General features: G+C 47.8%; 1 protein-coding gene across 1 annotated transcript; it reads right to left on the bottom strand.

Annotated features, from left to right (window-relative positions):
* Positions 1–7524: 7524 nt before the first annotated feature.
* Positions 7525–8300, bottom strand: LOC134983659 (uncharacterized). Its single transcript, XM_063949326.1, has 2 exons — positions 8216–8300; positions 7525–8061 (listed from the first exon to the last, which is right to left on the bottom strand). Exon 2 carries the CDS (start codon positions 7897–7899, stop codon positions 7525–7527), a length of 375 nt encoding a protein of 124 aa, XP_063805396.1. The 5' UTR covers positions 7900–8061; positions 8216–8300.
* Positions 8301–23074: the final 14774 nt, after the last annotated feature.

Raw genomic sequence — 23074 nt, forward strand, 5'->3', positions numbered from 1 at the left:
ACCAGGCCCTGCGGTGCCAGTCTGGGGCAATCAGAATTGGCTGAACCCTGTCCCTTTAAGTCCTTTGAGAACTCTTGGAATTAGAGGAACTGGAGGGAACAAGTACACTAACCGGTAAATCCACGGTGTCGCCAGAGCATCCACTGCTGCGGCCTGTGGATCCCTCATCCCAGAACAGTAACGCAGAAGCTTCTTGGTGAGCTGAGAAACCACCAAGTTGATTTGCGGGTAGCCACACCGATTAAATATCTGCTGAAACACTTGCGGGTAGAGGCCCCATTCCCCCAGGTGCAGATCGTGTCTACTGAGGAAGTCTGCTCCCCAATTGTCTACTCCCAGAATTAATATGGCGGAAATGGCCTTGGGATTCCGCTCCACACAGAGGAGTATCTGTGACACCTCCTTCATTGCAGCTCTGCTCTTTGGACCTCCTTGTTGGTTTATGTATGCCACAGTTGGTGCGTTTTCCGACCATACCTGTATGTCAACAGAATCCAATCCTGAATTCTGAAGTGTCGACCCTCCAGGAGGGAGATCAGCAACGACCATAAGAGGGAAATCCTGGCGTTTGGTGAAAGGCATATCATCTGGCGCATGTGCAGATGTGACACAGACCATTTGTCCAGCAGATCCAGCTGGAATGGTCATGCATGGAATCTTCCGTATCGAATTGCATCACAGGAGGCCATCATCTTTCCCAGTAAGCGTATGCAAAGATGTACCGAAACTTTGTTCAGCTTCAAAATGGAACATACCATCATCTGAATTATCTTTGCCTTGTCCACAGGAAGGAGCACCTTCTGAGAAACCGTGTCCAGTATCATTACCAGGAACTGAAGCCTCTGCGTAGGTTCTAAGTGGGATTTCTGCAGATTGAGAATCCACCCATGATCCGTGAGTAGTCTGTGCTCTGAATATAGCCATTATGAGGAGATCGTCCAAGTATGGAACAATGTTCACTTCCTGCTTGCAAAGTTGTAGCAACATCTCTGTCATCACCCCTGATAACACCCTCAGTGCCGTTGAGAGACCGAAAGGCAAGGCCTGGACCTGGTAGTGACTGTCCTGCAGTGCAAACTTGAGGTAAGCCTGAAGAGGTGGCCATATTGGGATGTGAAGATACGCATCCTTAATATCCAGAGAAACCAGGAATTCCCCTTCTTCCATGTCACGCTTGGCTTGAGTTGGGTATCGGACAACTGATAATTGACTGAGGGAGCAGCTATCGGCAAAGGCAGGAAACGAGGTGGCTGAATGTAGTTCTTACTCATGGATTGAAGACTTAGGCCCGTGGATGTAGAGGGGTAGGCAATGAGGACAATGACAAAGAATGATACACTGAAGAAAGAGGAATTCAGTTTTAATGAGACCTCAATCATACACAACGACTAGGAGAGAAGTCTGAGTGAATTCTGAAAGATGGAAGGTTAGTGATTTGTAAACGATGCTGAAGAACACTGATTGAAGAGATGACTTGTGATTTTTAAACAATGCTGAAGAGAGGATCGCTGTGAGCACCATCAGCAAACGGAGACCCTCTAGCAGATAGAGGGCCCAGTGGTTAAACCACAAGAGTAGGTGGACCGGGAGCAAAGGACTGCAATAACAGAACTGACCACCAGGCGGACACAACAGAACCAGAATACCAGGGGTTAACCTGGGAGCGCAGGGCACCTTACAGCAGAAAGTAACTTGAAGTACTGGCAACATAGCTAAGCATCAACCCCTTTTTATAAGGGAAGCCTGTACCGTATTGGCTGGACGCGAACTGGGATACCTATTGACTTGGATTGGTCTCCAACATGGTGGCTCCCTGCACAGAAGACACATGTGGAACCAGCACACAGCCACTACCTCTGGCCTCAGCCTCCCAGAAGCCGCACTCCAGCAACAGGACACTTGGAAACAGACACCTCCGGCTGCCATGCTCCGCTCCCCAGGACCCGGACCCCGGCCTCCAGACACCTGGCAGCGCACCAGAGGACCTCGCTGCTGTAGCTCCTATCCATCGCAGCGACACCAGCCAGCTAAGAGGAAGCTAAGAGGAAGGCCGCAGGGACCAGAACCGGTGGTAAGACTCCGGATGCTGACAGTACCCCCCTTTTTAGGATAGTCTCCGAACACCCACGCTGCTTAGTGGGATTCCTGGCATGAAAGGCACAACTCAATCTTGGAGCATGAACATCCTCTGCAGCCACCCAAGATCTTTCCTCCGGACCATATCCTCTCCAATGAGATACTGGAGATGACCATACCTCTTGTGGAAGTCAAGAATCTTATGAACCTCAAATTCCTAATTTTGAGCAGCTTGAACCTTGGGAGGTTAAGGGAAAGCTGCCCAAAAATTATTTAGTACAAGAGGCTTTAGCAGAGAAATGTGAAAGGCATTGGGAATTTTCAAATAGGGAGGCAGTTTCTCCTTGTAAGAAACAGGATTCAACACTCTTTTCATAGGATACGGACCGATGAATTTTACTTTCTGGTAGGAACTTTGAGTCTGAGGTCTCTGGTGGATATCCAAACACAATCACCCACTTAGAGAATAGGAACAGCCCTACGTTTCTGATCAGCAAAGGTCTTTTATTTCTGGGAAGTCTTAAGTAGCGCCTTATGAATTTGTCTCCAAATCTTAGTGAACTGACGAAAAGTGGATTCAGTAGCAGGAACCTCAAGAGGTGGGAGAGGAAGGAACTCGTGGATGAAAACTATAGTTAATTAAAAAAGGAGTGGAATTGGTAGAAGAATGATATAGGTTATTGTATGCAAACTCAGCAAATGGGAGGTAATCCATCCAGTCTTTCTGAGCAGGGGACATGAACATCCGTAAGAAAGGAGTCCAAGGCTTTTGAGATGTTGGAAGTGGATGAATAAGACCCGAGGGAGATGTTCGTGGACTTTTATGTTGAACACATTTGGAACAGGCAGCTATAAATTCAAACACATCCGTTGTAAGATGAGGCCACCAGTAGAATCGCTGAATGAAAGAGAGTCTTAAGACCACCAGCATGACCCAAGAAAGATGAAGGGTAAGCCCACGTAAGCAATTTCCTGCAAAATTTTGGTGCTACAAAAGTTCTCCTCGGAGAAGGTAGAGGAACAGTACGAGTTGAAGCAAATGAAGCCGGATTCAGAATAAATTGTTTCTCAGAGGAGTTGAGTGAATCATCCATTTGAAAAGAACGAGAAAGTGCATCTGCTCTTCAATTTAAGGTTCCTGGGCGGTTAAAGACTTTGAAGGAGAACCTAGAGAAGAAGAGAGCCCACCTGGCTTGCCATGGGTTTAAACAATGGGTTTAAGCCATCATAGAAGGACTTGGAGACGGGATGGGAGAAGATTCTGAATGATCAGGACTGGGGCTCAATGTTAGTTGATTAGGAAGAAGAAAAGGTCTCAAGTCAGTTTGAGAGGATTCCTGTTGAGGACGAGGTTTAGCTTTCTTATGAGATGATTTTCCAGTTCTGCCCATTCTTCAGCATAACATTACGGAGATTAGAGAACAAGGTCAGGAGGCCAGTAGCGACATAGCAGAAGTATTGAAGTGTGGAAATAGGGAGGCATCAGTGAGCATAGACCCCCAGTGGCCATCGGTTACAGGAATATTGTGAGGTCAGTTGTTTATGGGTAATAGCAAGAAGGTGCCATCCTTGAGCGGTACAGTAATTTATAGGAGCCAGCAACTGGAGCCTGCTACTGTCCTGGACACATGGACTGTTACGCCGTAGCTATACTGATGCCCCAAGAGCTATAATTGGATCTTACGGGGATTGAGGGGAGCAGGAGGGAAAAAAACAGCAGCAGTCAAACAGTATGGAGGATGTAGTCAGCACAGTCTGCCACCAGAGGGAGTCGACAGAGCAGGAGTGGAGGCCAGGCAATAATAATATTAAAAGCAGTTCAGGCGACCACTTACTGCCCAGGTAGGGCCGCAGCGGCAGAAGTCCCTGCCAGAAATCACTGAGGCTGTAGTGAAGGGCACTGATCATGGGCTGGCAGTGTCTGTAGCTCCCAGAGAAGCGGCTGGTTTCATGTGGCTAAATTGCCAGTTTTCAAGATGACCACTTCTGGCAGGGAAGCCCAAATCAGAAGAAACTGTCCGGCTATGGCGGGTGAACCAGGTCAGTAATAAGGCAGGAGAGGGTACTAGGATGCAGTGGCACAGGGTAACGTATCTGGCTGCATAGGAATCCCACATCTATGTCCTCTATAATTCACAGCTCCGCCAGATTCCCCCATAGCACCATGGGTTAGGAGGAGAGGGGGAGATGCTGGGACACTGCTGGAGTGATGACAGGCAATCGCTCCGTGTATTCCCCACTGCCATGACTCAGGGCTTCAACGGCCGGAAAGTAGAAGGCAAGCTGCGAGCGGGTGAGCTGACTAACCTTGACGCGTCCCTGCTGAGACCACCAATCCCCATAGTATGCACCGCATCAGATGCCGGGAGAGCAGCTACACTCCATGTCTCCAGCCGCGGTTACAGATGATCCCCAGTCAGCCTCTCCACACGACTCCATCAGCACGGCTAGGCACAAGAGTGGACAGGGCGCACAATCCTCGGTGAGTAGCAGCGCTACCTCGCTGAGGTCCGGTCCACGGTGGGATCACTGCACAACTTCAGTCCGCGGCTTCAGATCCAGGTGTAGGCCGCAACCTGCAAAAGCAAAATTAATGGCTCCCCGGCTCTGCAACCTTCACAACGGGGTGTCAAAACACACAGAGGGGCAAGAAAGGGCCCGAAAGAGCCCGTAGGACAGCTGTAAAAGGCAGAAAGGACCTATATGAAGCAGGGGCTCCTTTATCCTGCTTCCTGCTGCCTTTCCAGTCAGGCCACACTCCCGTGACATCATTTATTGATGTTAAAAACAAAAGTAATGTAGATTTTCGCACCAATCTAAGACTTGCGAATCTACTTTGGGAGCCACCTCCCTTTTTTTTTAAACATTCCCCAGCTGGACGAAGATAATTGGAATTCCATTTCTTGGAATTATAACTTCCTATTGGGCGTAACCAAAAATTTCCATCAGCTGTTTTGGGATGTTTAAACACAGTTGCCTTAGTTTTTAACACAGGCTCTGCTGCCTCTTCTGAGGATAGAATGGCTTACATAGCACTAATTAGCTCAGGTATGTCCACTGAGCTGAGACCTTCCGAAGTGCAATGAGTCCTCATCCTCCAACGAATCCTCACCTAAAACATGTGTAGACTGGGAAGATGTTGTATCATGTCTATGTGATTTACTTACCACCAGCCTTTCAGCCTGCTTTTTTGAGAGGCTGACAATTTCCTAGGTGTATAAACCTCAGAATGAATGTTGCATGTAAGGGTTAATATGGAAACCTATCACTGGTATAAACTGCTCAGCTACATTGGATAATGTCTGTGTAAAGTAGCCCATGAAGGTTCACCAGAACCTGTGCCTGCCTCATTGTACATGTGGGTAAGCGTTGTCGCGACCCGGTGGGGAGATGTTGGAGCGACTCTAAGGTGCGTATAAGATGCTTTATAGAAAGGTCACTCAAAAAAAAAAATAGTAATACAATAAAATAAAATAAGAAAACTTATGGCTGCTAAAAAAACAGCAGCCCTCTGACCATGGTCCGGCTCCTGCCGCACCAAAGAACTGATTTGCCTGAGTCAGGAGGCGGGGATATATGGACAGGCCCGTTGCATGCTGGAAGGCCGAATGCTTTGACCGTTTTTTGCAAATCTGCTATCACGTCATCATATCCCAATGTTATCCTGTGGATAACCTGTGGACCCTGGCAGAGAAAGATATATATATATTTAAGAGGATAGAATTTGATCGGTGTTGTCACACTGTTTTGTTGGCAGGTTACTTGATACTTTTGACCTCATTGGTTAATATAGGTCACGTGGACAGGGTTCTCTCCGTGTCCCCGGACGTAGCGTGTGTTAGATGACGTCACTTTGATGCGCTGGAGTGCGCGACGGATGGCGACATGGACGGTTCCACCGGGTATATTAGGTGAGTGGTTGTACGTCTCTTGTGTTCTGCACCCTGATGAAAATGCCGCGAATAGAGCATTGAAACTTTGGTACACTAAACCTGCCTGGTCTATTTATTCTGAGTGCCGCCTTGTATGGATTCTACATTACGTTGCACCAACTGATGCAGCCTGGTATGGAGGGCACCAGCTATTGATTCCTTAATATTTTCTTCAGGTTTCTTTTTCAGATGGAACCATGGGTCCTGCACGTGATGCAACTGGCAAAAGGGAGCCATTGGTTTTGTCCGAGACCGGCATTTGTTTGTTGGTGATCCCTTGTAGACAGTGAGTAGTATCCATCTACAGTGGAAGAAGCATGGACACCAAGAATCTCAGCTGTGGAACAGTGGGTGAAAGTAGATCATGACAAATCAGGACCACAGGCATTTAGGGCGCCTAGCAACCACCAATCGTTCCAAACGCATCAGGAACTGCACCAACAGTACAATGCCGGACCCAGCCAAGCAGTCCCACAGTCCCAGATCTGGTGAATTGGAGGGCCACGTGATATGTGGTGGCAGGTCAGACTGGTGCTCTGAAAACCAATCCAAGCCTTCAGCCACTGTTCCCGCCGCTGAGAGCAAACCTAAAGTTTAACACTAATGCGATAGCTGTTTGTATGGTAATTATTTTGAGCAATAGCGTAGGACCTGCAGTATAGTGGGGTCCCTTGTCGGGCACTGCAGGCTTAAATGCACTGAGCAATACATGAACTAAAACTCCACTGTTTATTATTGTTAGTTAAAATAGTAATGCAAGACACATTAATGTATGTAGTAAGGCTACTGGGAGACCTTAGATTGAGCAATATTGGATGTGACCATTACATTCCCTAAAGTCATAACCTCAGAACTGCACAGAGCAGGAACTATTATTCACAAGTAATTAGGAATGTGTTCATCATGAACAAGTCCACAATTACCATCTGAAGGTTACACAATTATTTCAAGTATACACAACTGATATTTAAGGCTAAAGCCTTTAACAGAAAACACCCCTGAAGAAATCACTATTGATGAAACGCGTTGGAGACATGTAATTTGTATTTAGGGTGAATTGGAGTGGATAAGAACAAGCCTGCCCATGATAGGGTGACAACAAGTGCAAAACGCTTGTCTTATGATTATACAGATATGTACTTGTGATAAGCTTTTAACCTGTTTTACTTGAAGTTCTAGATTCAAATTTAATTTTATACAAATTGTATTTGGTGAGCTCAGGTCTACTGTATAGCAGGAAATATTTCATATTCCACAAAAAACAATACTATTTATATTATATACATACATATATACACATTTATATATAATCACTAATAATAAACTTCTGCTTGTTACTTTTAATAACATAATAATGTTGTGTGTAATAACTCTCTACATGTGATGTTTGTCATGGATAGCCTTATGTTAGAAACACCCAACTGAGAACAGGGCTGATGGCGGCGGAGGGTGTAGTATAAGAGATTGCTGTAGTGACTGAGCAATGAGAATATGTGACTACTGTAATAAGTGTTTCTTACTCACCTGTGCTGATATCTGTAGGGATCTCCTCCTCCTTACACTGCTGATCACCCCTCACATACATCTCTTCTTCTCCCTTTATATCAGTCACATACGTCTCTTCTTCTCCCTCTATATCTTCTGCCTTTATATCAGTCACATACGTCTCTTCTTCTCCCGCTATATCTTCTGCCTTTATATCAGTCACATACGTCTCTTCTTCTCCCTCTATATCTTCTGCCTTTATATCAGTCACATACGTCTCTTCTACTCCCTCTATATCTTCTGCCTTTATATCAGTCACATACGTCTCTTCTACTCCCTCTATATCTTCTGCCTTTATATCAGTCACATACGTCTCTTCTTCTCCCTCTGTATCTTCTGCCTTCATATCAGTCACATACGTATCTTCTTCTCCCTCTGTATCTTCTGCCTTTATATCACTCACATAAGTCTCTTCTTCTCCCTCTGTATCTTCTGCCTTTATATCAGTCACATACGTCTCTTCCTCTCCCTTTATATCTTCTGTTTTAATATCAGACAGACGTTGCACCTAAAAAACAAAAAACACTATAATGACATTTGCATACAGTCAGATTAAACTGAGGTGAACAGTATAATATCAGTGTATAAGACACACAGCTCCTCTACAGATCATATAGTGACAGTCACTTTGGTATATTGGGGAGACCCTAAATCCCACCTACCTGATCCTCCTGTGGGATCCTGTGATTCTCCTCTGTACAATCCTGGGAATACAGAGGACGGGGACATCTCTCTGGGGTATCTCTGTTACTAGGCCCATCTGTAGGAGACACACAGTGACTGAGTACAGTGTATATATGTGATTATCAGATGATGTGTGTATATAGGGGCCCCCATACCTGCTCTCCACTGTACAATACATGACAGTCTCCTCTTACCCAGTGATGTGATGGGCCGGTGATTCTCCATCATCATGTTCTTGTACAGACCCCTGTGTTCCTCTATATACTCCACCTCCTGCATGGAGACATAGACAGTGACATCATTACACCTTATAGGAACCTGACACACACAGTGATACAGTCATCACCCAGACACATCCCCTGGTGTTACTGTATAATGTCCCATTCCCAGCAGTCACCTCTCCAGTCATCACCCAGACACTTCCCCTGGTGTTACTGTATAATGTCCCATTCCCAGCAGTCACCTCTCCAGTCATCACCCAGACACATCCCCTGGTGCTAATGTATAATGCCCCATTCCCAGCAGTCACCTCTCCAGACATCACCCAGACACGTCCCCTGGTGTTACTGTATAATGCCCCACTCCCAGCAGTCACCTCTCCAGTCATCACCCAGACACATCCCCTGGTGTTACTGTATAATGCCCCACTCCCAGCAGTCACCTCTCCAGTCATCACCCAGACACATCCCCTGGTGTTACAGTATAATGCCCGATTCCCAGCAGTCACCTCTCCAGTCATCACCCAGACACATCCCCTGGTGTTACTGTATAATGCCCCACTCCCAGCAGTCACCTCTCCAGTCATCACCCAGACACATCCCCTGGTGTTACAGTATAATGCCCGATTCCCAGCAGTCACCTCTCCAGTCATCACCCAGACACATCCCCTGGTGTTACTGTATAATGTCCCATTCCCAGCAGTCACCTCTCCAGTCATCACCCAGACACATCCCCCGGTGTTACTGTATAATGTTACATTCCCAGCAGTCACCTCTCCAGTCATACCCAGACACATCCCCCGTGTTACTGTATAATGCCCCATTCCCAGCAGTCACCTCTCCAGTCATCACCCAGACACGTCCCTGGTGTTACTGTATAATGTCCCATTCCCAGCAGTCACCTCTCCAGTCATCGCCCAGACACATCCCCCGGTGTTACTGTATAATGTCCCATTCCCAGCAGTCACCTCTCCAGTCATCACCCAGACACATCCCCCGGTGTTACTGTATAATGTTCCATTCCCAGCAGTCACCTCTCCAGTCATCACCCAGACACATCCCCCGGTGTTACTGTATAATGCCCCATTCCCAGTGTCAGGTTCGGTCTGGTTTGTGTCCCCGGAGGGGGCGCTAGTGGGTCAGTGGAGGTAGGTGGAATTAAGTGAGGAGGCAGTACTGGGTTTCTGCGCATGTGCAATGATATTTATTGGCAGATGATATAAACAGCAAGATCACAAAACGGCAGTAAATAATAACAGGGAGAAAGTGCAATGTCAATAGTACAGCGTGGGAGCTGAAAGTCTATGGTAACTGAAGTATGGTAAATGGATGAATGATAACTGAAGAAATGGTAACCGGTAGTGATGATAACAGAAGAACAGGTGCTTGTGAAAAATGGTTCTGGTTTGGAAACCAGTGCAGGTATTTAAAACAGGAACTTAGGCAGTAGGATGTGAAATGGCAAACCTAGTAGCAGAGGCAGGAGTCTGACTTCACAGTGCAGGTATTGAAGCACTGGCAGCAGCAAGCTGTATCACAGGTGTTGGAATGAGACACACTTGGAGTCAGTCTCAACTGCAGGCTGAAGCACACAAGGTGGTGGTGAGTGTGAAGCCTGTCTGCAGGTATTGCTGAGCCTTGAAGTTCCACGGAAGTAACAGGTACAGGAGAATATCCAGGAACAGAGGGGATCTGGAGACTGGAACACAGGGAACCACTGGAGACTTGACACACCGAATGTAGCAGGAGAGCTGGAGTGATTGCTGGAACTTGTAGTTCCACGGAAGTAACAGGTACAGGAGAATATCCAGGAACACAGGGGATCTGGAGACTGGAACACAGGGAACCACTGGAGACTTGACACACCGAATGTAGCAGGAGAGCTGGAGTGATTGCTGGAACTTGTAGTTCCAGAGGAACACCGGAACTGCTGGAACCTGGAACGGCTGGGACCTGTTGTTCCACAGGTCTAACACTCAAGGAAATCTCTGAAGACAGAGGATTGCAACCAGGAGCCACCTGTTCACGGGATGTGACGTGTTGTCCAAGGCAATGTGAATGAGCTAGGAACTGGAGTTTATACACCTTGCTCCGTGAGGATAGGATGAATCTCTGAGAACACACCCTCCAGGATTGGGTGCTCAGATCAGCTGAGAATTAACTGGAGATGGTGATTAACCGGGAGAATGATTCTGTAGACAGTTAATGCAATGCACTGCTGGTTGCTGGCTGGGATCAGTAGTGCACCGGGAGTTAATGCTGGTTACCTAGAATCACTGTGTACTCCAGGCTGCTGGCTGAAACCAGTGATTACCAAACGATAGAGCTGGTTAGGTGGAACACAGTGAGCTGTGGGCTGCAGGAGACTGAAGACTGGAACTGCTGGGACCTGTAGTTCCACAGGTCCAATTCACAGGGAATACTCTGAAAACAGAGGACTGAAGCCAGGAGACGCCTGTTCACTGGAAGTGATGCAATGGAGAATGTGGATTCCTGACAGTACCCCCCCTTTTATGGGTGGGCACCGAACACCCACGCTGGAACTTGGAGGATCCTTGAAAAAGAGCTTAGGAATACACCAAAGCAGAGGTCCTCAAAAGTCTTCCCAACTTTCATCTTCAGAACAAGTAGACCATTCATGGTCATTTGAGACAGATTTTACTTCCTGGGAGAAGGCATAACTCGGAAGGATAGAACCCCCCATAATGTAACTTGAGTCGTCATCAACAAACTCACTTTCAGAGTCAGAGTCCAGGTCTAGTGTGGTCATGGGAGCCTTTTGTTTAGGAACAACAGAATCTGAGACAATCTGTGGACAAGTGAATTTGAAGCTATATGAGACACCAGGACTAGGGTTTACGGCAGCATAGCCAACACTTACGTCAACAGATGGTAGACTTTGAACTGGTTCTGGAGCTCTCCAAATCCTGTGATTCTTGAAATCTCTGATACATTGATTCAACAGAACCTGTTCATGTTTGGAAGGAATTGAGTCGAAAAACTGAGAACCTTGTCTTGACTTTACAGCTTGGAAATCTTTAATAGCTTGGTCTAATGTATCCTGATCTTGCACAGACAGAGATGATGGAGAGGATTTAGCAGTAGATAAATTGTTGACAAATTGGCCAGAATGCCCAGATGAATCTGAATGCATAAACTTTGGAGCAAACTCCTGTTTTACGGCTTCGCAGAAAGCGGGAAGATCACTCAGTAGCGGATCTTTAGATTCAATGAGAGGATTCGCCCAGTCCAGTGCTCTACCTTTGAAGAACAGGAGGAAGTATCTGATAGCATTGGCTGGAGAAATAGTCACTGAAGGTTCAGACTCAGTAAAAGCGAGGTATTGGCTCGCCACTGCACGAAACTGAGCATAGTCACCATCAAAGTAGACTGGAGCTTTTGTATCTGGTGGACACTTGGAAGGCTGAATGTCAGATGAAGTCTCGGAAGACAATGTAGGACACTTGAGAGTTGAGGACTGGAATAAGCATTCAGAAGCAGGAGTAGAATCAACTTGAAATGCTCGAGGGTGGAGAGAGGACGTCATCTCCTGGATTGACTGACGGGAATTCTCTGCTGAGGTTAACAGAATGCCAGAAGCTTCATCTTGGGGTGAGATGCGTAGAGCCTCCATCTGGGTTGAGGCAACTGCAATATCTGCAAGAACTGTAGACTCTGGACATAGCGACAGGAGTTGCTTACTTGAAACACTGGAGAGAACCACACCGGGTTCAGAGGAACTGGAATCGGCAGGAACTGACGACAACTTTGGACAAACGGATGGAACAGGAATTTGTCCAGGACTACTTGAGTTGACTTGAACTGTAAGAGGCTGATCTGGACAGACGGATGGGACCGGATTGGGTCCAGATAAGCTTGAACCGGCTGGAACCGCAGGAGTCTTCGGACTGACGGATAGAACCGGATTTGATACAAAGAGACTGGAATCGGCTGGAACCGAAGGAGTCCTCGGAGTGACGGATAGGACCGGATTTGATCCGAGGATACTGGAATCGGCTGGAACCGAAGGAGGTAGCTCAGTATTGGAAACAGAGCTACTCGGGCTGGCTGGAACCAGAGGAGGCTGATCTGGACAGACGGATGGGACCGGATTGGGTCCAGATAAGCATGAACCGGCTGGAACCGGATTTGATATGAAGAGACTGGAATCGGCTGGAACCGAAGGAGTCCTCGGAGTGACGGATAGGACCGGATTTGATCCGAGGATGCTGGAATCGGCTGGAACCGAAGGAGGTAGCCCATCATTGGAGCCACTCAGGCTGGCTGGAACCAGTGGAGACTTTGGACCGACGGCTGGAACCGGGCTAGGTCCATTGACACTTGATTCTGTATAGACAGAATCCGGATGTTCTAATGATCCCTCTTGGAGTGGTACTGAGCTGGTAGCACTCTCTGAAGTTGGCAAACAAAAGTTCATATCTGTATCTGTGGCTTTAAGAATTCCTCCTGGGATCTTGGCCCTGGATTCCTCACTTGAGGATGAAACTCCAAAGACCCCTCCTGGGGTTAATAGATCAGACACACTTCTTTGAGTTGCATGCCCGGATGCCACTTCTGGAACCTGAACATCAGATACCCCTACTGGGGTCACAACATCAGATGCCCCACCTGGGGCTGTAGAGACAGACGCCCCTTCTCGGGCTGAAGGCACGGATGCCCCTTCTCGGGCTGAAGGCACGGATGCCCCTTCTCGGGCTGTAGACACGGATGCCCCTTCTCGGGCTGTAGACACGGATGCCCCTTCTCGGGCTGTAGACACGGATGCCCCTTCTCGGGCTGTAGACACGGATGCCCCTTCTCGGGCTGTAGACACGGACGCCCCTTCTCGGGCTGTAGACACGGACGCCCCTTCTCGGGCTGTAGACACGGACACCCCTTCCCGGGCTGTAGGCACGGACGCCCCTTCTCGGGCTGTAGGCACGGACGCCCCTTCTCGGGCTGTAGGCACGGACGCCCCTTCTCGGGCTGTAGGCACGGACGCCCCTTCTCGGGCTGTAGACACAGAAACTACTTTAGTTATGGGTAACATAGATAGTCTCTGTTGATTTCTGAACTTGGGATTGGGTCTATTTGTCACAGGACCCCAATCGTATACTTTTTGGACACTCCTGTCCCGGGTAAAGGAACTTGAAACTGCAGAGGATACGTTGGAAGGTTTGCAGGTGAAAACACTTTGATGTTGGGACCTGTCACCAACTTTTGAGTTGCGGAAGGAACAGTCCTTAATAAGATGACTAGAACTTCCACAGTAAAAGCAGAGGTGAAGCTGCTTGCGATGCCGGCGTTCAGCTTCCGTGAGTTTGGAGCGCGGGTAGCTCTGGAATCTGCCCTCTCTTTGCACAAGAGGAGAGACTTTAGTTTGAAAAAAAGTTGACACGGAGGTCGCACTAGTTTCAATACTTTGAGCAGTACTCTTCACTGCGTTTAAAGCACCACTCAGGATTTCTGGCATTATCGGAATGATTTTTGTTAGGAGACTTTGAAGTTGTTCCAATAGATGATAAAGAGTGCTTAGTGGTTCAGAGTTCACAGCAGACAACAAAGGAGTCTTGAAGCTTTCAAAGGAGGAAGTCGCTCTCTCAGGAGAATTTGCTGCGAAGGGACTGCCATAGGACTGACTTGAGCAACAGCCATCCACAGGAACGGATTGTGCAGGGAAAGTTGAAATGACTGGAGCAGGAACTGGAGAAACAACAGAACTTTGAAGGGATTGCTGCAAGGTATCCAAACGGATAGACATTCCCTGTAGGAACTGGAACATCTGCTGCTGCGCAGCCTCTTGACCATCCAAACGGGAGACCAGATTTTGTAAGGCCCCTGACCCCACATTCTGACCACCATCCGAGTCCATGGGCCTTGGACAAACTGTCAGGTTCGGTCTGGTTTGTGTCCCCGGAGGGGGCGCTAGTGGGTCAGTGGAGGTAGGTGGAATTAAGTGAGGAGGCAGTACTGGGTTTCTGCGCATGTGCAATGATATTTATTGGCAGATGATATAAACAGCAAGATCACAAAACGGCAGTAAATAATAACAGGGAGAAAGTGCAATGTCAATAGTACAGCGTGGGAGCTGAAAGTCTATGGTAACTGAAGTATGGTAAATGGATGAATGATAACTGAAGAAATGGTAACCGGTAGTGATGATAACAGAAGAACAGGTGCTTGTGAAAAATGGTTCTGGTTTGGAAACCAGTGCAGGTATTTAAAACAGGAACTTAGGCAGTAGGATGTGAAATGGCAAACCTGGTAGCAGAGGCAGGAGTCTGACTTCACAGTGCAGGTATTGAAGCACTGGCAGCAGCAAGCTGTATCACAGGTGTTGGAATGAGACACACCTGGAGTCAGTCTCAACTGCAGGCTGAAGCACACAAGGTGGTGGTGAGTGTGAAGCCTGTCTGCAGGTATTGCTGAGCCTTGAAGTTCCACAGAAGTAACAGGTACAGGAGAATATCCAGGAACAGAGGGGATCTGGAGACTGGAACACAGGGAACCACTGGAGACTTGACACACCGAATGTAGCAGGAGAGCTGGAGTGATTGCTGGAACTTGTAGTTCCACGGAAGTAACAGGTACAGGAGAATATCCAGGAACACAGGGGATCTGGAGACTGGAACACAGGGAACCACTGGAGACTTGACACACCGAATGTAGCAGGAGAGCTGGAGTGATTGCTGGAACTTGTAGTTCCAGAGGAACACCGGAACTGCTGGAACGGCTGGGACCTGTTGTTCCACAGGTCTAACACTCAAGGAAATCTCTGAAGACAGAGGATTGCAACCAGGAGCCACCTGTTCACGGGATGTGACGTGTTGTCCAAGGCAATGTGAATGAGCTAGGAACTGGAGTTTATACACCTTGCTCCGTGAGGATAGGATGAATCTCTGAGAACACACCCTCCAGGATTGGGTGCTCAGATCAGCTGAGAATTAACTGGAGATGGTGATTAACCGGGAGAATGATTCTGTAGACAGTTAATGCAATGCACTGCTGGTTGCTGGCTGGGATCAGTAGTGCACCGGGAGTTAATGCTGGTTACCTAGAATCACTGTGTACTCCAGGCTGCTGGCTGAAACCAGTGATTACCAAACGATAGAGCTGGTTAGGTGGAACACAGTGAGCTGTGGGCTGCAGGAGACTGAAGACTGGAACTGCTGGGACCTGTAGTTCCACAGGTCCAATTCACAGGGAATACTCTGAAAACAGAGGACTGAAGCCAGGAGACGCCTGTTCACTGGAAGTGATGCAATGGAGAATGTGGATTCCTGACACCCAGCAGTCACCTCTCCAGTCATCACCCAGACACATCCCCCGGTGTGTTACGATTCACCTGCCTCTAATGTTTGGCAGGTGAATTACAAGGAGAGAATTACTACTGGAGATGCAGGCAGATGCAGTGTGACATAGAAATGGTTAACCAGACTTGACTGGGGAATACAGAAATAACTTGAGCACGTTGTAGCAGAATTAAAGGTTAGCAGACTATGGACTCTCCCTTTAATAATGAAATGTGCAGCACACTTACACTGATTATGGACAGCAGGTGAGAAATATAACAGGTAAGAGCCAGGACTTGATTACAGGACTAGAATGTATAACAATCACTGTTGCCGGAAATGAATGTCCACAGAAGTGCAGGAATACTAAGTATTTATTATAGCAGTGGTATAATGAGGTATGGCAGAGGAATCACAGTAACAATCCAGGGTACAATGTGAGCTAAGAGTAAATGGGTTTGCAGACTGAGAATTGTAGCAGAGTAATGAGACAGTTGAATAAAGAATCAGAGTAATATAATCCACGGAACTGATTGCAGGATTTGTATAACAAAGCATAACAGCATGCAGGCATAGAGGAAGTCCATAGTAACATGTAACACGAATAGTGAATACTAGAGGATCCAGAGATCACAGTAACAAGTCCATAATACTTAACTAAATAGTTCTGGCATGAACATGAGCTGGCAGGAATGATTGTGGCAGGATTACATGAACTGGAAAACCAGGCTTCTAGGCATGAACAGGAGCTAGGACGAAGACACCAGGCAAGCCGGTCATTCAGGCAGGAAAGTAATATAATATCACCGGCGTCTGAGAACTCAGCTAGCTGGCCTTTAACAGCCACACTAACCAATGAACAAGGCCAGGCTGGGAGTGTTCACTAGTAATTACAAACCCTGTGCACCTGCTGAGCTGCATGTACACAGAGCCAAGGAACAGAACACATATGGATCAGCTGACACCAGATACATACTGAACAGAATCCTAACATTACCCCCCCCTTCAGGATGGACTCCGGACACCCAAACAGGACTAAGGGAAACAAAAAGTCTTAGAGATAAATCATAAGTTCAAGATCTCCGATGATGCTTCTTCTTACGGGACCGTTTTGGTTTTACCACTGGAAGCATAAAGACATTGCCATAGCTTACAGGTGACTCCAGTAACAAAGCTTCTTCAGCTACAGAGTCATAATCTGAATTGGAGTCAACGTCACAAGGCAAAACCACAGCTTTCTTAGCAGAAGATAAAGACTTGACAGACTGAGCAGATGAGTTCAAATTACAGGAATTTTCAGAAGACCAATTGTGTGGGGAGGAAAATGACATACAGCCAGAAATTATGTACTTGGTTTGTTGTTTTGGAGAAGATTTTGGAAGCCTGCAGTCTTTGTGAGATGAAGAGTCATTCGTGTGCTGATTCCTCAAAGGTGATCCGACTTCAGTAATAGAAGGTTCTTTCGTGGACAAGGCAGGACTCCCAGAACATTCAAAAAAATCTTTTTCAGGATCACTAAATCTTTTAGTAACAGCATTACTGAAGGCTTTCAAGTCTTGAAGAACAGGATCGTTTGAAGAGATGAGTGGTTTAAGCCATTTCAGAGCCTCCCCCTTGAAGGCCATGCCCAAGAATAGAATTATCTCAGCATCAGAGGAAAGGCATGGATCCAATTCCCGAACTTGAAGTAACAGATCTCGAAATTGCTCCAACCTCCCATTAAAGATAATATAGTCTGGATCTTGGTCAGGATCAAAAGAATGAGAGTTTTTAACAGGACCCACAGACTGGACTTTCTTTTCAGACTTGACAGAAGGAAGAGCTTTCTCAGGACCAACAGGACATGAAGCCCCTACTTGAGACTTACGAAACTTAAAGTTCTTCCCAGGAACTGGTAGGGCAGGAAATTTCTCTTTAGGATCAGGAAGACATGGAGACTCATTAGCAGAAGCAGTTAAATTAACTTTACGGACCGGAACAGGTAGACTTTGACTGGAAATAGATACAGCAGAATTTGAATCTATGGACAACTTTGAACAGTCTGATTTTGGGGTGAATCTTTGTTGTACCGCTTTAATGAAGGCAGGAAGATCAGAGAGCAATGGATCCTTGGACTTGATGAAGGGTTTGGCCCAGTCCAAAGCTTCCCCTCTGAAGGATCTGAGGAAATAATTAACTGCATTGGGAGGAGTGATGCTGATTGACGAGTCTGATTCGATGTATATGAGATACTGGCGAGCCAGGGCACGGAATTGGGCAAGATCTCCTTCAAAGACAATATTCCCTGGAGTATTACAATGGAGATCTTTCTTGGAACAAAAACTAACAGATCCGACATGATTGTGTTTGGAGGCATTTTGGATACAGTCTGAGAAAGCTGTGTTCACACTGGAAATCAACTCTGAGGCACAATGTTTAACACTAGAACTTGAATCAGATGCCCTTTCTAGGGCTGCAGGACTGGACACAAAAACTGGAACCCATCCTGGGACTTCAGGGTTTGATGACCCTTTTGGTGAGAGGCCATCAACTACCCTTTCTGGAATCTGGACAGGCAGAGCCCCCTCCTGGGGCTGGACAGGCAGAACCCCCTCCTGGGGCTGGACAGGCAGAACCCCCTCCTGGGGCTGGACAGGCAGAACCCCCTCCTGGGGCTGAACAGGCCTTGGCATGACCTCTGGCAAGGCGGGCACCTCTCGGACCTCTGGCAAGGCGGGCACCTCTCGGACCTCTGGCAAGGCGGGCACCTCTCGGACCTCTGGCAAGGCGGGCACCTCTCGGACCTCTGGCAAGGCGGACACCTCTCGGACCTCTGGCAAGGCGGACACCTCTCGGACCTCTGGAAAGGCAGGCACCTCACGGACCTCTGGAAAGGCAGGCACTTCCCGGACCTCTGGCAAGGCGGACACCTCTCGGACCTCTGGAAAGGCAGGCACCTCACGGACCTCTGGAAAGGCAGGCACTTCACGGACCTCTGGAAAGGCAGACTTGGATGACTGAGTGACCCTGAAAGACAAGACAACATTTGGACTGACCGTTGACACGGCAGTCCTCGCATGCCCGATGGAAGGGAAAACAGCGTCCTCATGCTGTGAGGCAAGGGCAGACGGGTCCTCATGCCGTGAGGCAAGGGCAGACGGGTCCTCATGCCGTGAGGCAAGGGCAGGCGGGTCCTCATGCCGTGAGGCAAGGGCAGGCGGGTCCTCATGCCGTGAGGCAAGGGCCGACGGGTCCTCATGCCGTGAGGCAAGGGCAGACGGGTCCTCATGCCGTGAGGCAAGGGCAGACGGGTCCTCATGCCGTGAGGCAAGGGCAGACGGGTCCTCATGCCGTGAGGCAAGGGCAGACGGGTCCTCATGCCGTGAGGCAAGGGCAGTGGGAACCCCTCCTGGGGCTTTGGCACTCGAGACCCCTCCTGGGGCTTTGGCACTCGAGACCCCTCCTGGGGCTTTGGCACTCGAGACCCCTCCTGGGGCTTTGGCACTCGAGACCCCTCCTGGGGCTTTGGCACTCGAGACCCCTCCTGGGGCACAGCCACTCGAGACCCCTCCTGGGGCACAGACACTCGAGACCCCTCCTGGGGCACAGCCACTCGAGACCCCTCCTGGGGCACAGCCACTCGAGACCCCTCCTGGGGCACAGGCGGTGAACACCTCGCTGCTGATAAGAGACTTAATAGTCTCCTGCTGGTTCCCAAATTTAAGTTCTGAGCCCCTCGTCACAGGACTCCAATTGTAAATAAGTTTATTGGCAAGCTTTTTGGGAGAAATAGGGTCTGGAAGGACATTGAGTGATTTATCAGCTTGAACCCTGGAAGGCTGAAGTTTATCACTATTTCTGAACCTGCATAATGAACAGTCTTTAATCAGGTGTTCAGCACTCCCACAATAGAGACAGAGGCCATTCTCAATACGCCGCTGGCGTTCAGCTTCAGAAAGCCTGGGTCGCAGGTAACTCCGAAATCTCCCTTCACCCCAACCTGACGAGGGAATTTCAGTAGTGGGGAAGCAAGAGTCTGTAGGAACATTAGTCTCAGAAACCTGAGAGTAAGCTTTGAAAAGGTCCAGAAAACTCCCAAAAATTTCTGGTATCAATTGAGTTATACCAGTAAAAAATGTTTGTAACTGCTCAATTTTCACGAACAAATTACTCAGTCGCTCAGGATTCACTCCACCATGGGACAGAGAGGACCTGGAACAGTTGCAATAAAATGTACCAACAATATTGTCCTCACCAGGCTGATTATGGCAAGGATTAACTGCCTCCAGGACACTTTGAGAGGTTGGAATACTCTGCTGCTGCAGCAGATCCACACGAGAAGATATTCCTAAAAAGGCTTGTAACAGCAGTGTCTGTGTACTCTCAAAGTTCTGCAGCTTGCTCAGAAGACCCGGAACTGGATCTGCAACATGAGTCTGACCGGCTGAGATCTGGACTGGACTTGAAACGACTGGGTCCATTCTGAGCATACTACTCCAGTAGTGTGTTTTATGGCCGGTGATATAATGAGGTATGGCAGAGGAATCACAGTAACAATCCAGGGTACAATGTGAGCTAAGAGTAAATGGGTTTGCAGACTGAGAATTGTAGCAAAGTAATGGGACAGTTGAATAAAGAATCAGAGTAATATAATCCACGGAACTGATTGCAGGATTTGTATAACAAAGCATAACAGCATGCAGGCATAGAGGAAGTCCATAGTAACATGTAACACGAATAGTGAATACTAGAGAATCCACAGATCACAGTGAAAGTCCATGATACTTAACTAAATAGTTCTGGCATGAACATGAGCTGGCAAGAATGGTTGTGGCAGGATTACATGAACTGGAAAACCAGGCTTCTAGGCATGAACAGGAGCTAGGACGAAGACACCAGGCAATGCAGGTAGTTCAGGCAGGAAAGTAGTATAATATCACCGGCGTCTGAGAACTCAGCTAGCTGGCCTTTAACAGCCACACTAACCAATGAACAAGGCCAGGCTGGGAGTGTTCACTAGTAATTACAAACCCTGTGCACCTGCTGAGCTGCATGTACACAGAGCCAAGGAACAGAACACATATGGATCAGCTGACACCAGATACATACTGAACAGAATCCTAACACGGTGTTACTGTATAATGTCCCATTCCCAGCAGTCACCTCTCCAGTCATCACCCAGACACATCCCCTGGTGTTACTGTACAATGTTCCCTTCCCAGCAGTCACCTCTTCAGTCAGCAACCAGACACGTCCCCTGGTGTTACTGTATAATGTCCCATTCCCAGCAGTCACCTCTCAAGTCATAACCCAGACACATCCCCTGGTGTTACTGTATAATGTCCCATTCCCAGCAGTCACCTCTCCAGTCATCACCCAGACACGTCCCCTGGTGTTACTGTATAATGCCCCATTCCCAGCATTCACCTCTCCACTCATCACCCAGACATATCCCCTGGTGTTACTGTATAATGCCCCCTTCCCAGCAGTCACCTCTCCAGTCATCACCCAGACACATCCCCTGGTGTTACTGTATAATACCCCATTCCCAGCAGTCACCTCTCCAGTCATCACCCAGACATGTACCCTGGTGTTACTGTATAATGTCCCATATCCAGCAGTCACCTCTCCAGTCATCACCCAGACACATCCCCTGGTGTTACTGTACAATGTTCCATTCCCAGCAGTCACCTCTCCAGTTTTCACCCAGAAACATTCCCTGGCAGTCACCTCTCCAGTCATCACCCACACACGTCCCACAGTGTTACTGTATAAGGCCTCATTCCCGGCAGTCACCTCTCCAGTCATCACCCAGACACATCCCTTGGTGTTACTGTATAATGCCCCATTCCCAGCAGTCACCTCTCCAGTCATCAACCAGACACATCTCCTGGTGTTACTGTATAATGTCCCATTCCCAGCAGTCACCTCTCCAGTCAGCAGTGGAATGATCTTGTTGGTGAGTTCCTGGATCTTCTGGTCACTGTGTCTCTCATGTATCAGTGAGTGAGGTGGAGGCACCGTGATGGGGCTCTGGGACCTGCTCAGTCCTCCTGACACATGAGCATGGCTGATGGGTGTCTCATGCTCACCAGATGTCTTGTTCACACCTCTGTGAAATGGGGGAGACATAAATATCACTGTAAATACGCCCAGATCCCCTCACCTCCACAGTCATGTCCCTGTATTATTACTATCGATAATAGGATTTTGGTACTTACCAGATAAATCCTTTTCTTTGAATCCACAGGGGGCACTGGAGTACTCTTGGGATATGGACGGTGCGATAGCAGGGATAGGCGCATTTAAAAATGTTAATGTGTAACCATCCTTCCTCCTCATACTCCCAAGATGTCTTAGTGTTTTTTTGCTGAGCCAAATAGGAGCGAAAAAGAGGATGAACAATGGAGAATTACATATAACATTATAACATAACAGACAACTATAAAGTTGACACATAACATAATGGACAATTAGAAAGTTGACACGACAATAGATAACAATCACCTTAACATTAGAACAAGTCGGTGAAAATGTGTTACCATAAGAACTATTGAACTTACCACCAGCCAGGAGAAACTGCTCTGGGTGGGTGTCTAGTGCCCCTGTGGGTGCAACGAAAAGTATTTATCTGGTATCAAAATCCTGTTTTCTTTCTAATCCACTAGGGGTCACTGGAGCACTCTTGGGACGTACCAAAGTTTCCCCCTTGGGCGGAAGAGCTGTTTGGCACCAGTAACACTAGACGGCCAAAGCTAGAAGCTGATGCCACAGAATTATCAAACTTGTAAAAGCGCACAAACGTGTGCACTGATGGCCATGTAGCTGCATGGCAAGGTTGCGTCGTAGAAGCTCTAAGGCCTACTGCCCATGACGTTCCCATTGACTAGCATGAAGGTGTACCTGACGAATGGTCAGGTTAATCTATCTGGCCAAGATCTGTTTGGAAGCTGGCCAACCTATATTGACTGCATCACACAAAGAACAAAGTATCCGTTATACGTACTGTTGATGTTCAGGCTACATAAACGCGGAGTGCTCGTACCACATCCAAAGTAGCTGGAGTACCTGAATCTTCTGAAAGACAGGAACTACGATTGGTTGATTGATGTGAAAGAAGATACTACCTGTGGTAGAAAAGCGGGATTTGTCCAAAGTTCCGCTCTGTCAGTATGAAATACCAGATATGGTGGCTTGCATGACAAGGCACCCAATTGTGCAACACGCCTTGCCGAAATACTGTTTTCCAAGTTATACTACAGCAGGCGTCGTTCCTTTACCCTGATTTAGCGCGACTGCGGTTTACGGGGTGGCTGTTGAGACGACTTTCAAGACGAGAGGGCATTCC

The sequence above is a fragment of the Pseudophryne corroboree genome (genome assembly GCF_028390025.1).
Source record: "Pseudophryne corroboree isolate aPseCor3 chromosome 3 unlocalized genomic scaffold, aPseCor3.hap2 SUPER_3_unloc_20, whole genome shotgun sequence".
NCBI classification, from domain to species: domain Eukaryota; kingdom Metazoa; phylum Chordata; class Amphibia; order Anura; family Myobatrachidae; genus Pseudophryne; species Pseudophryne corroboree.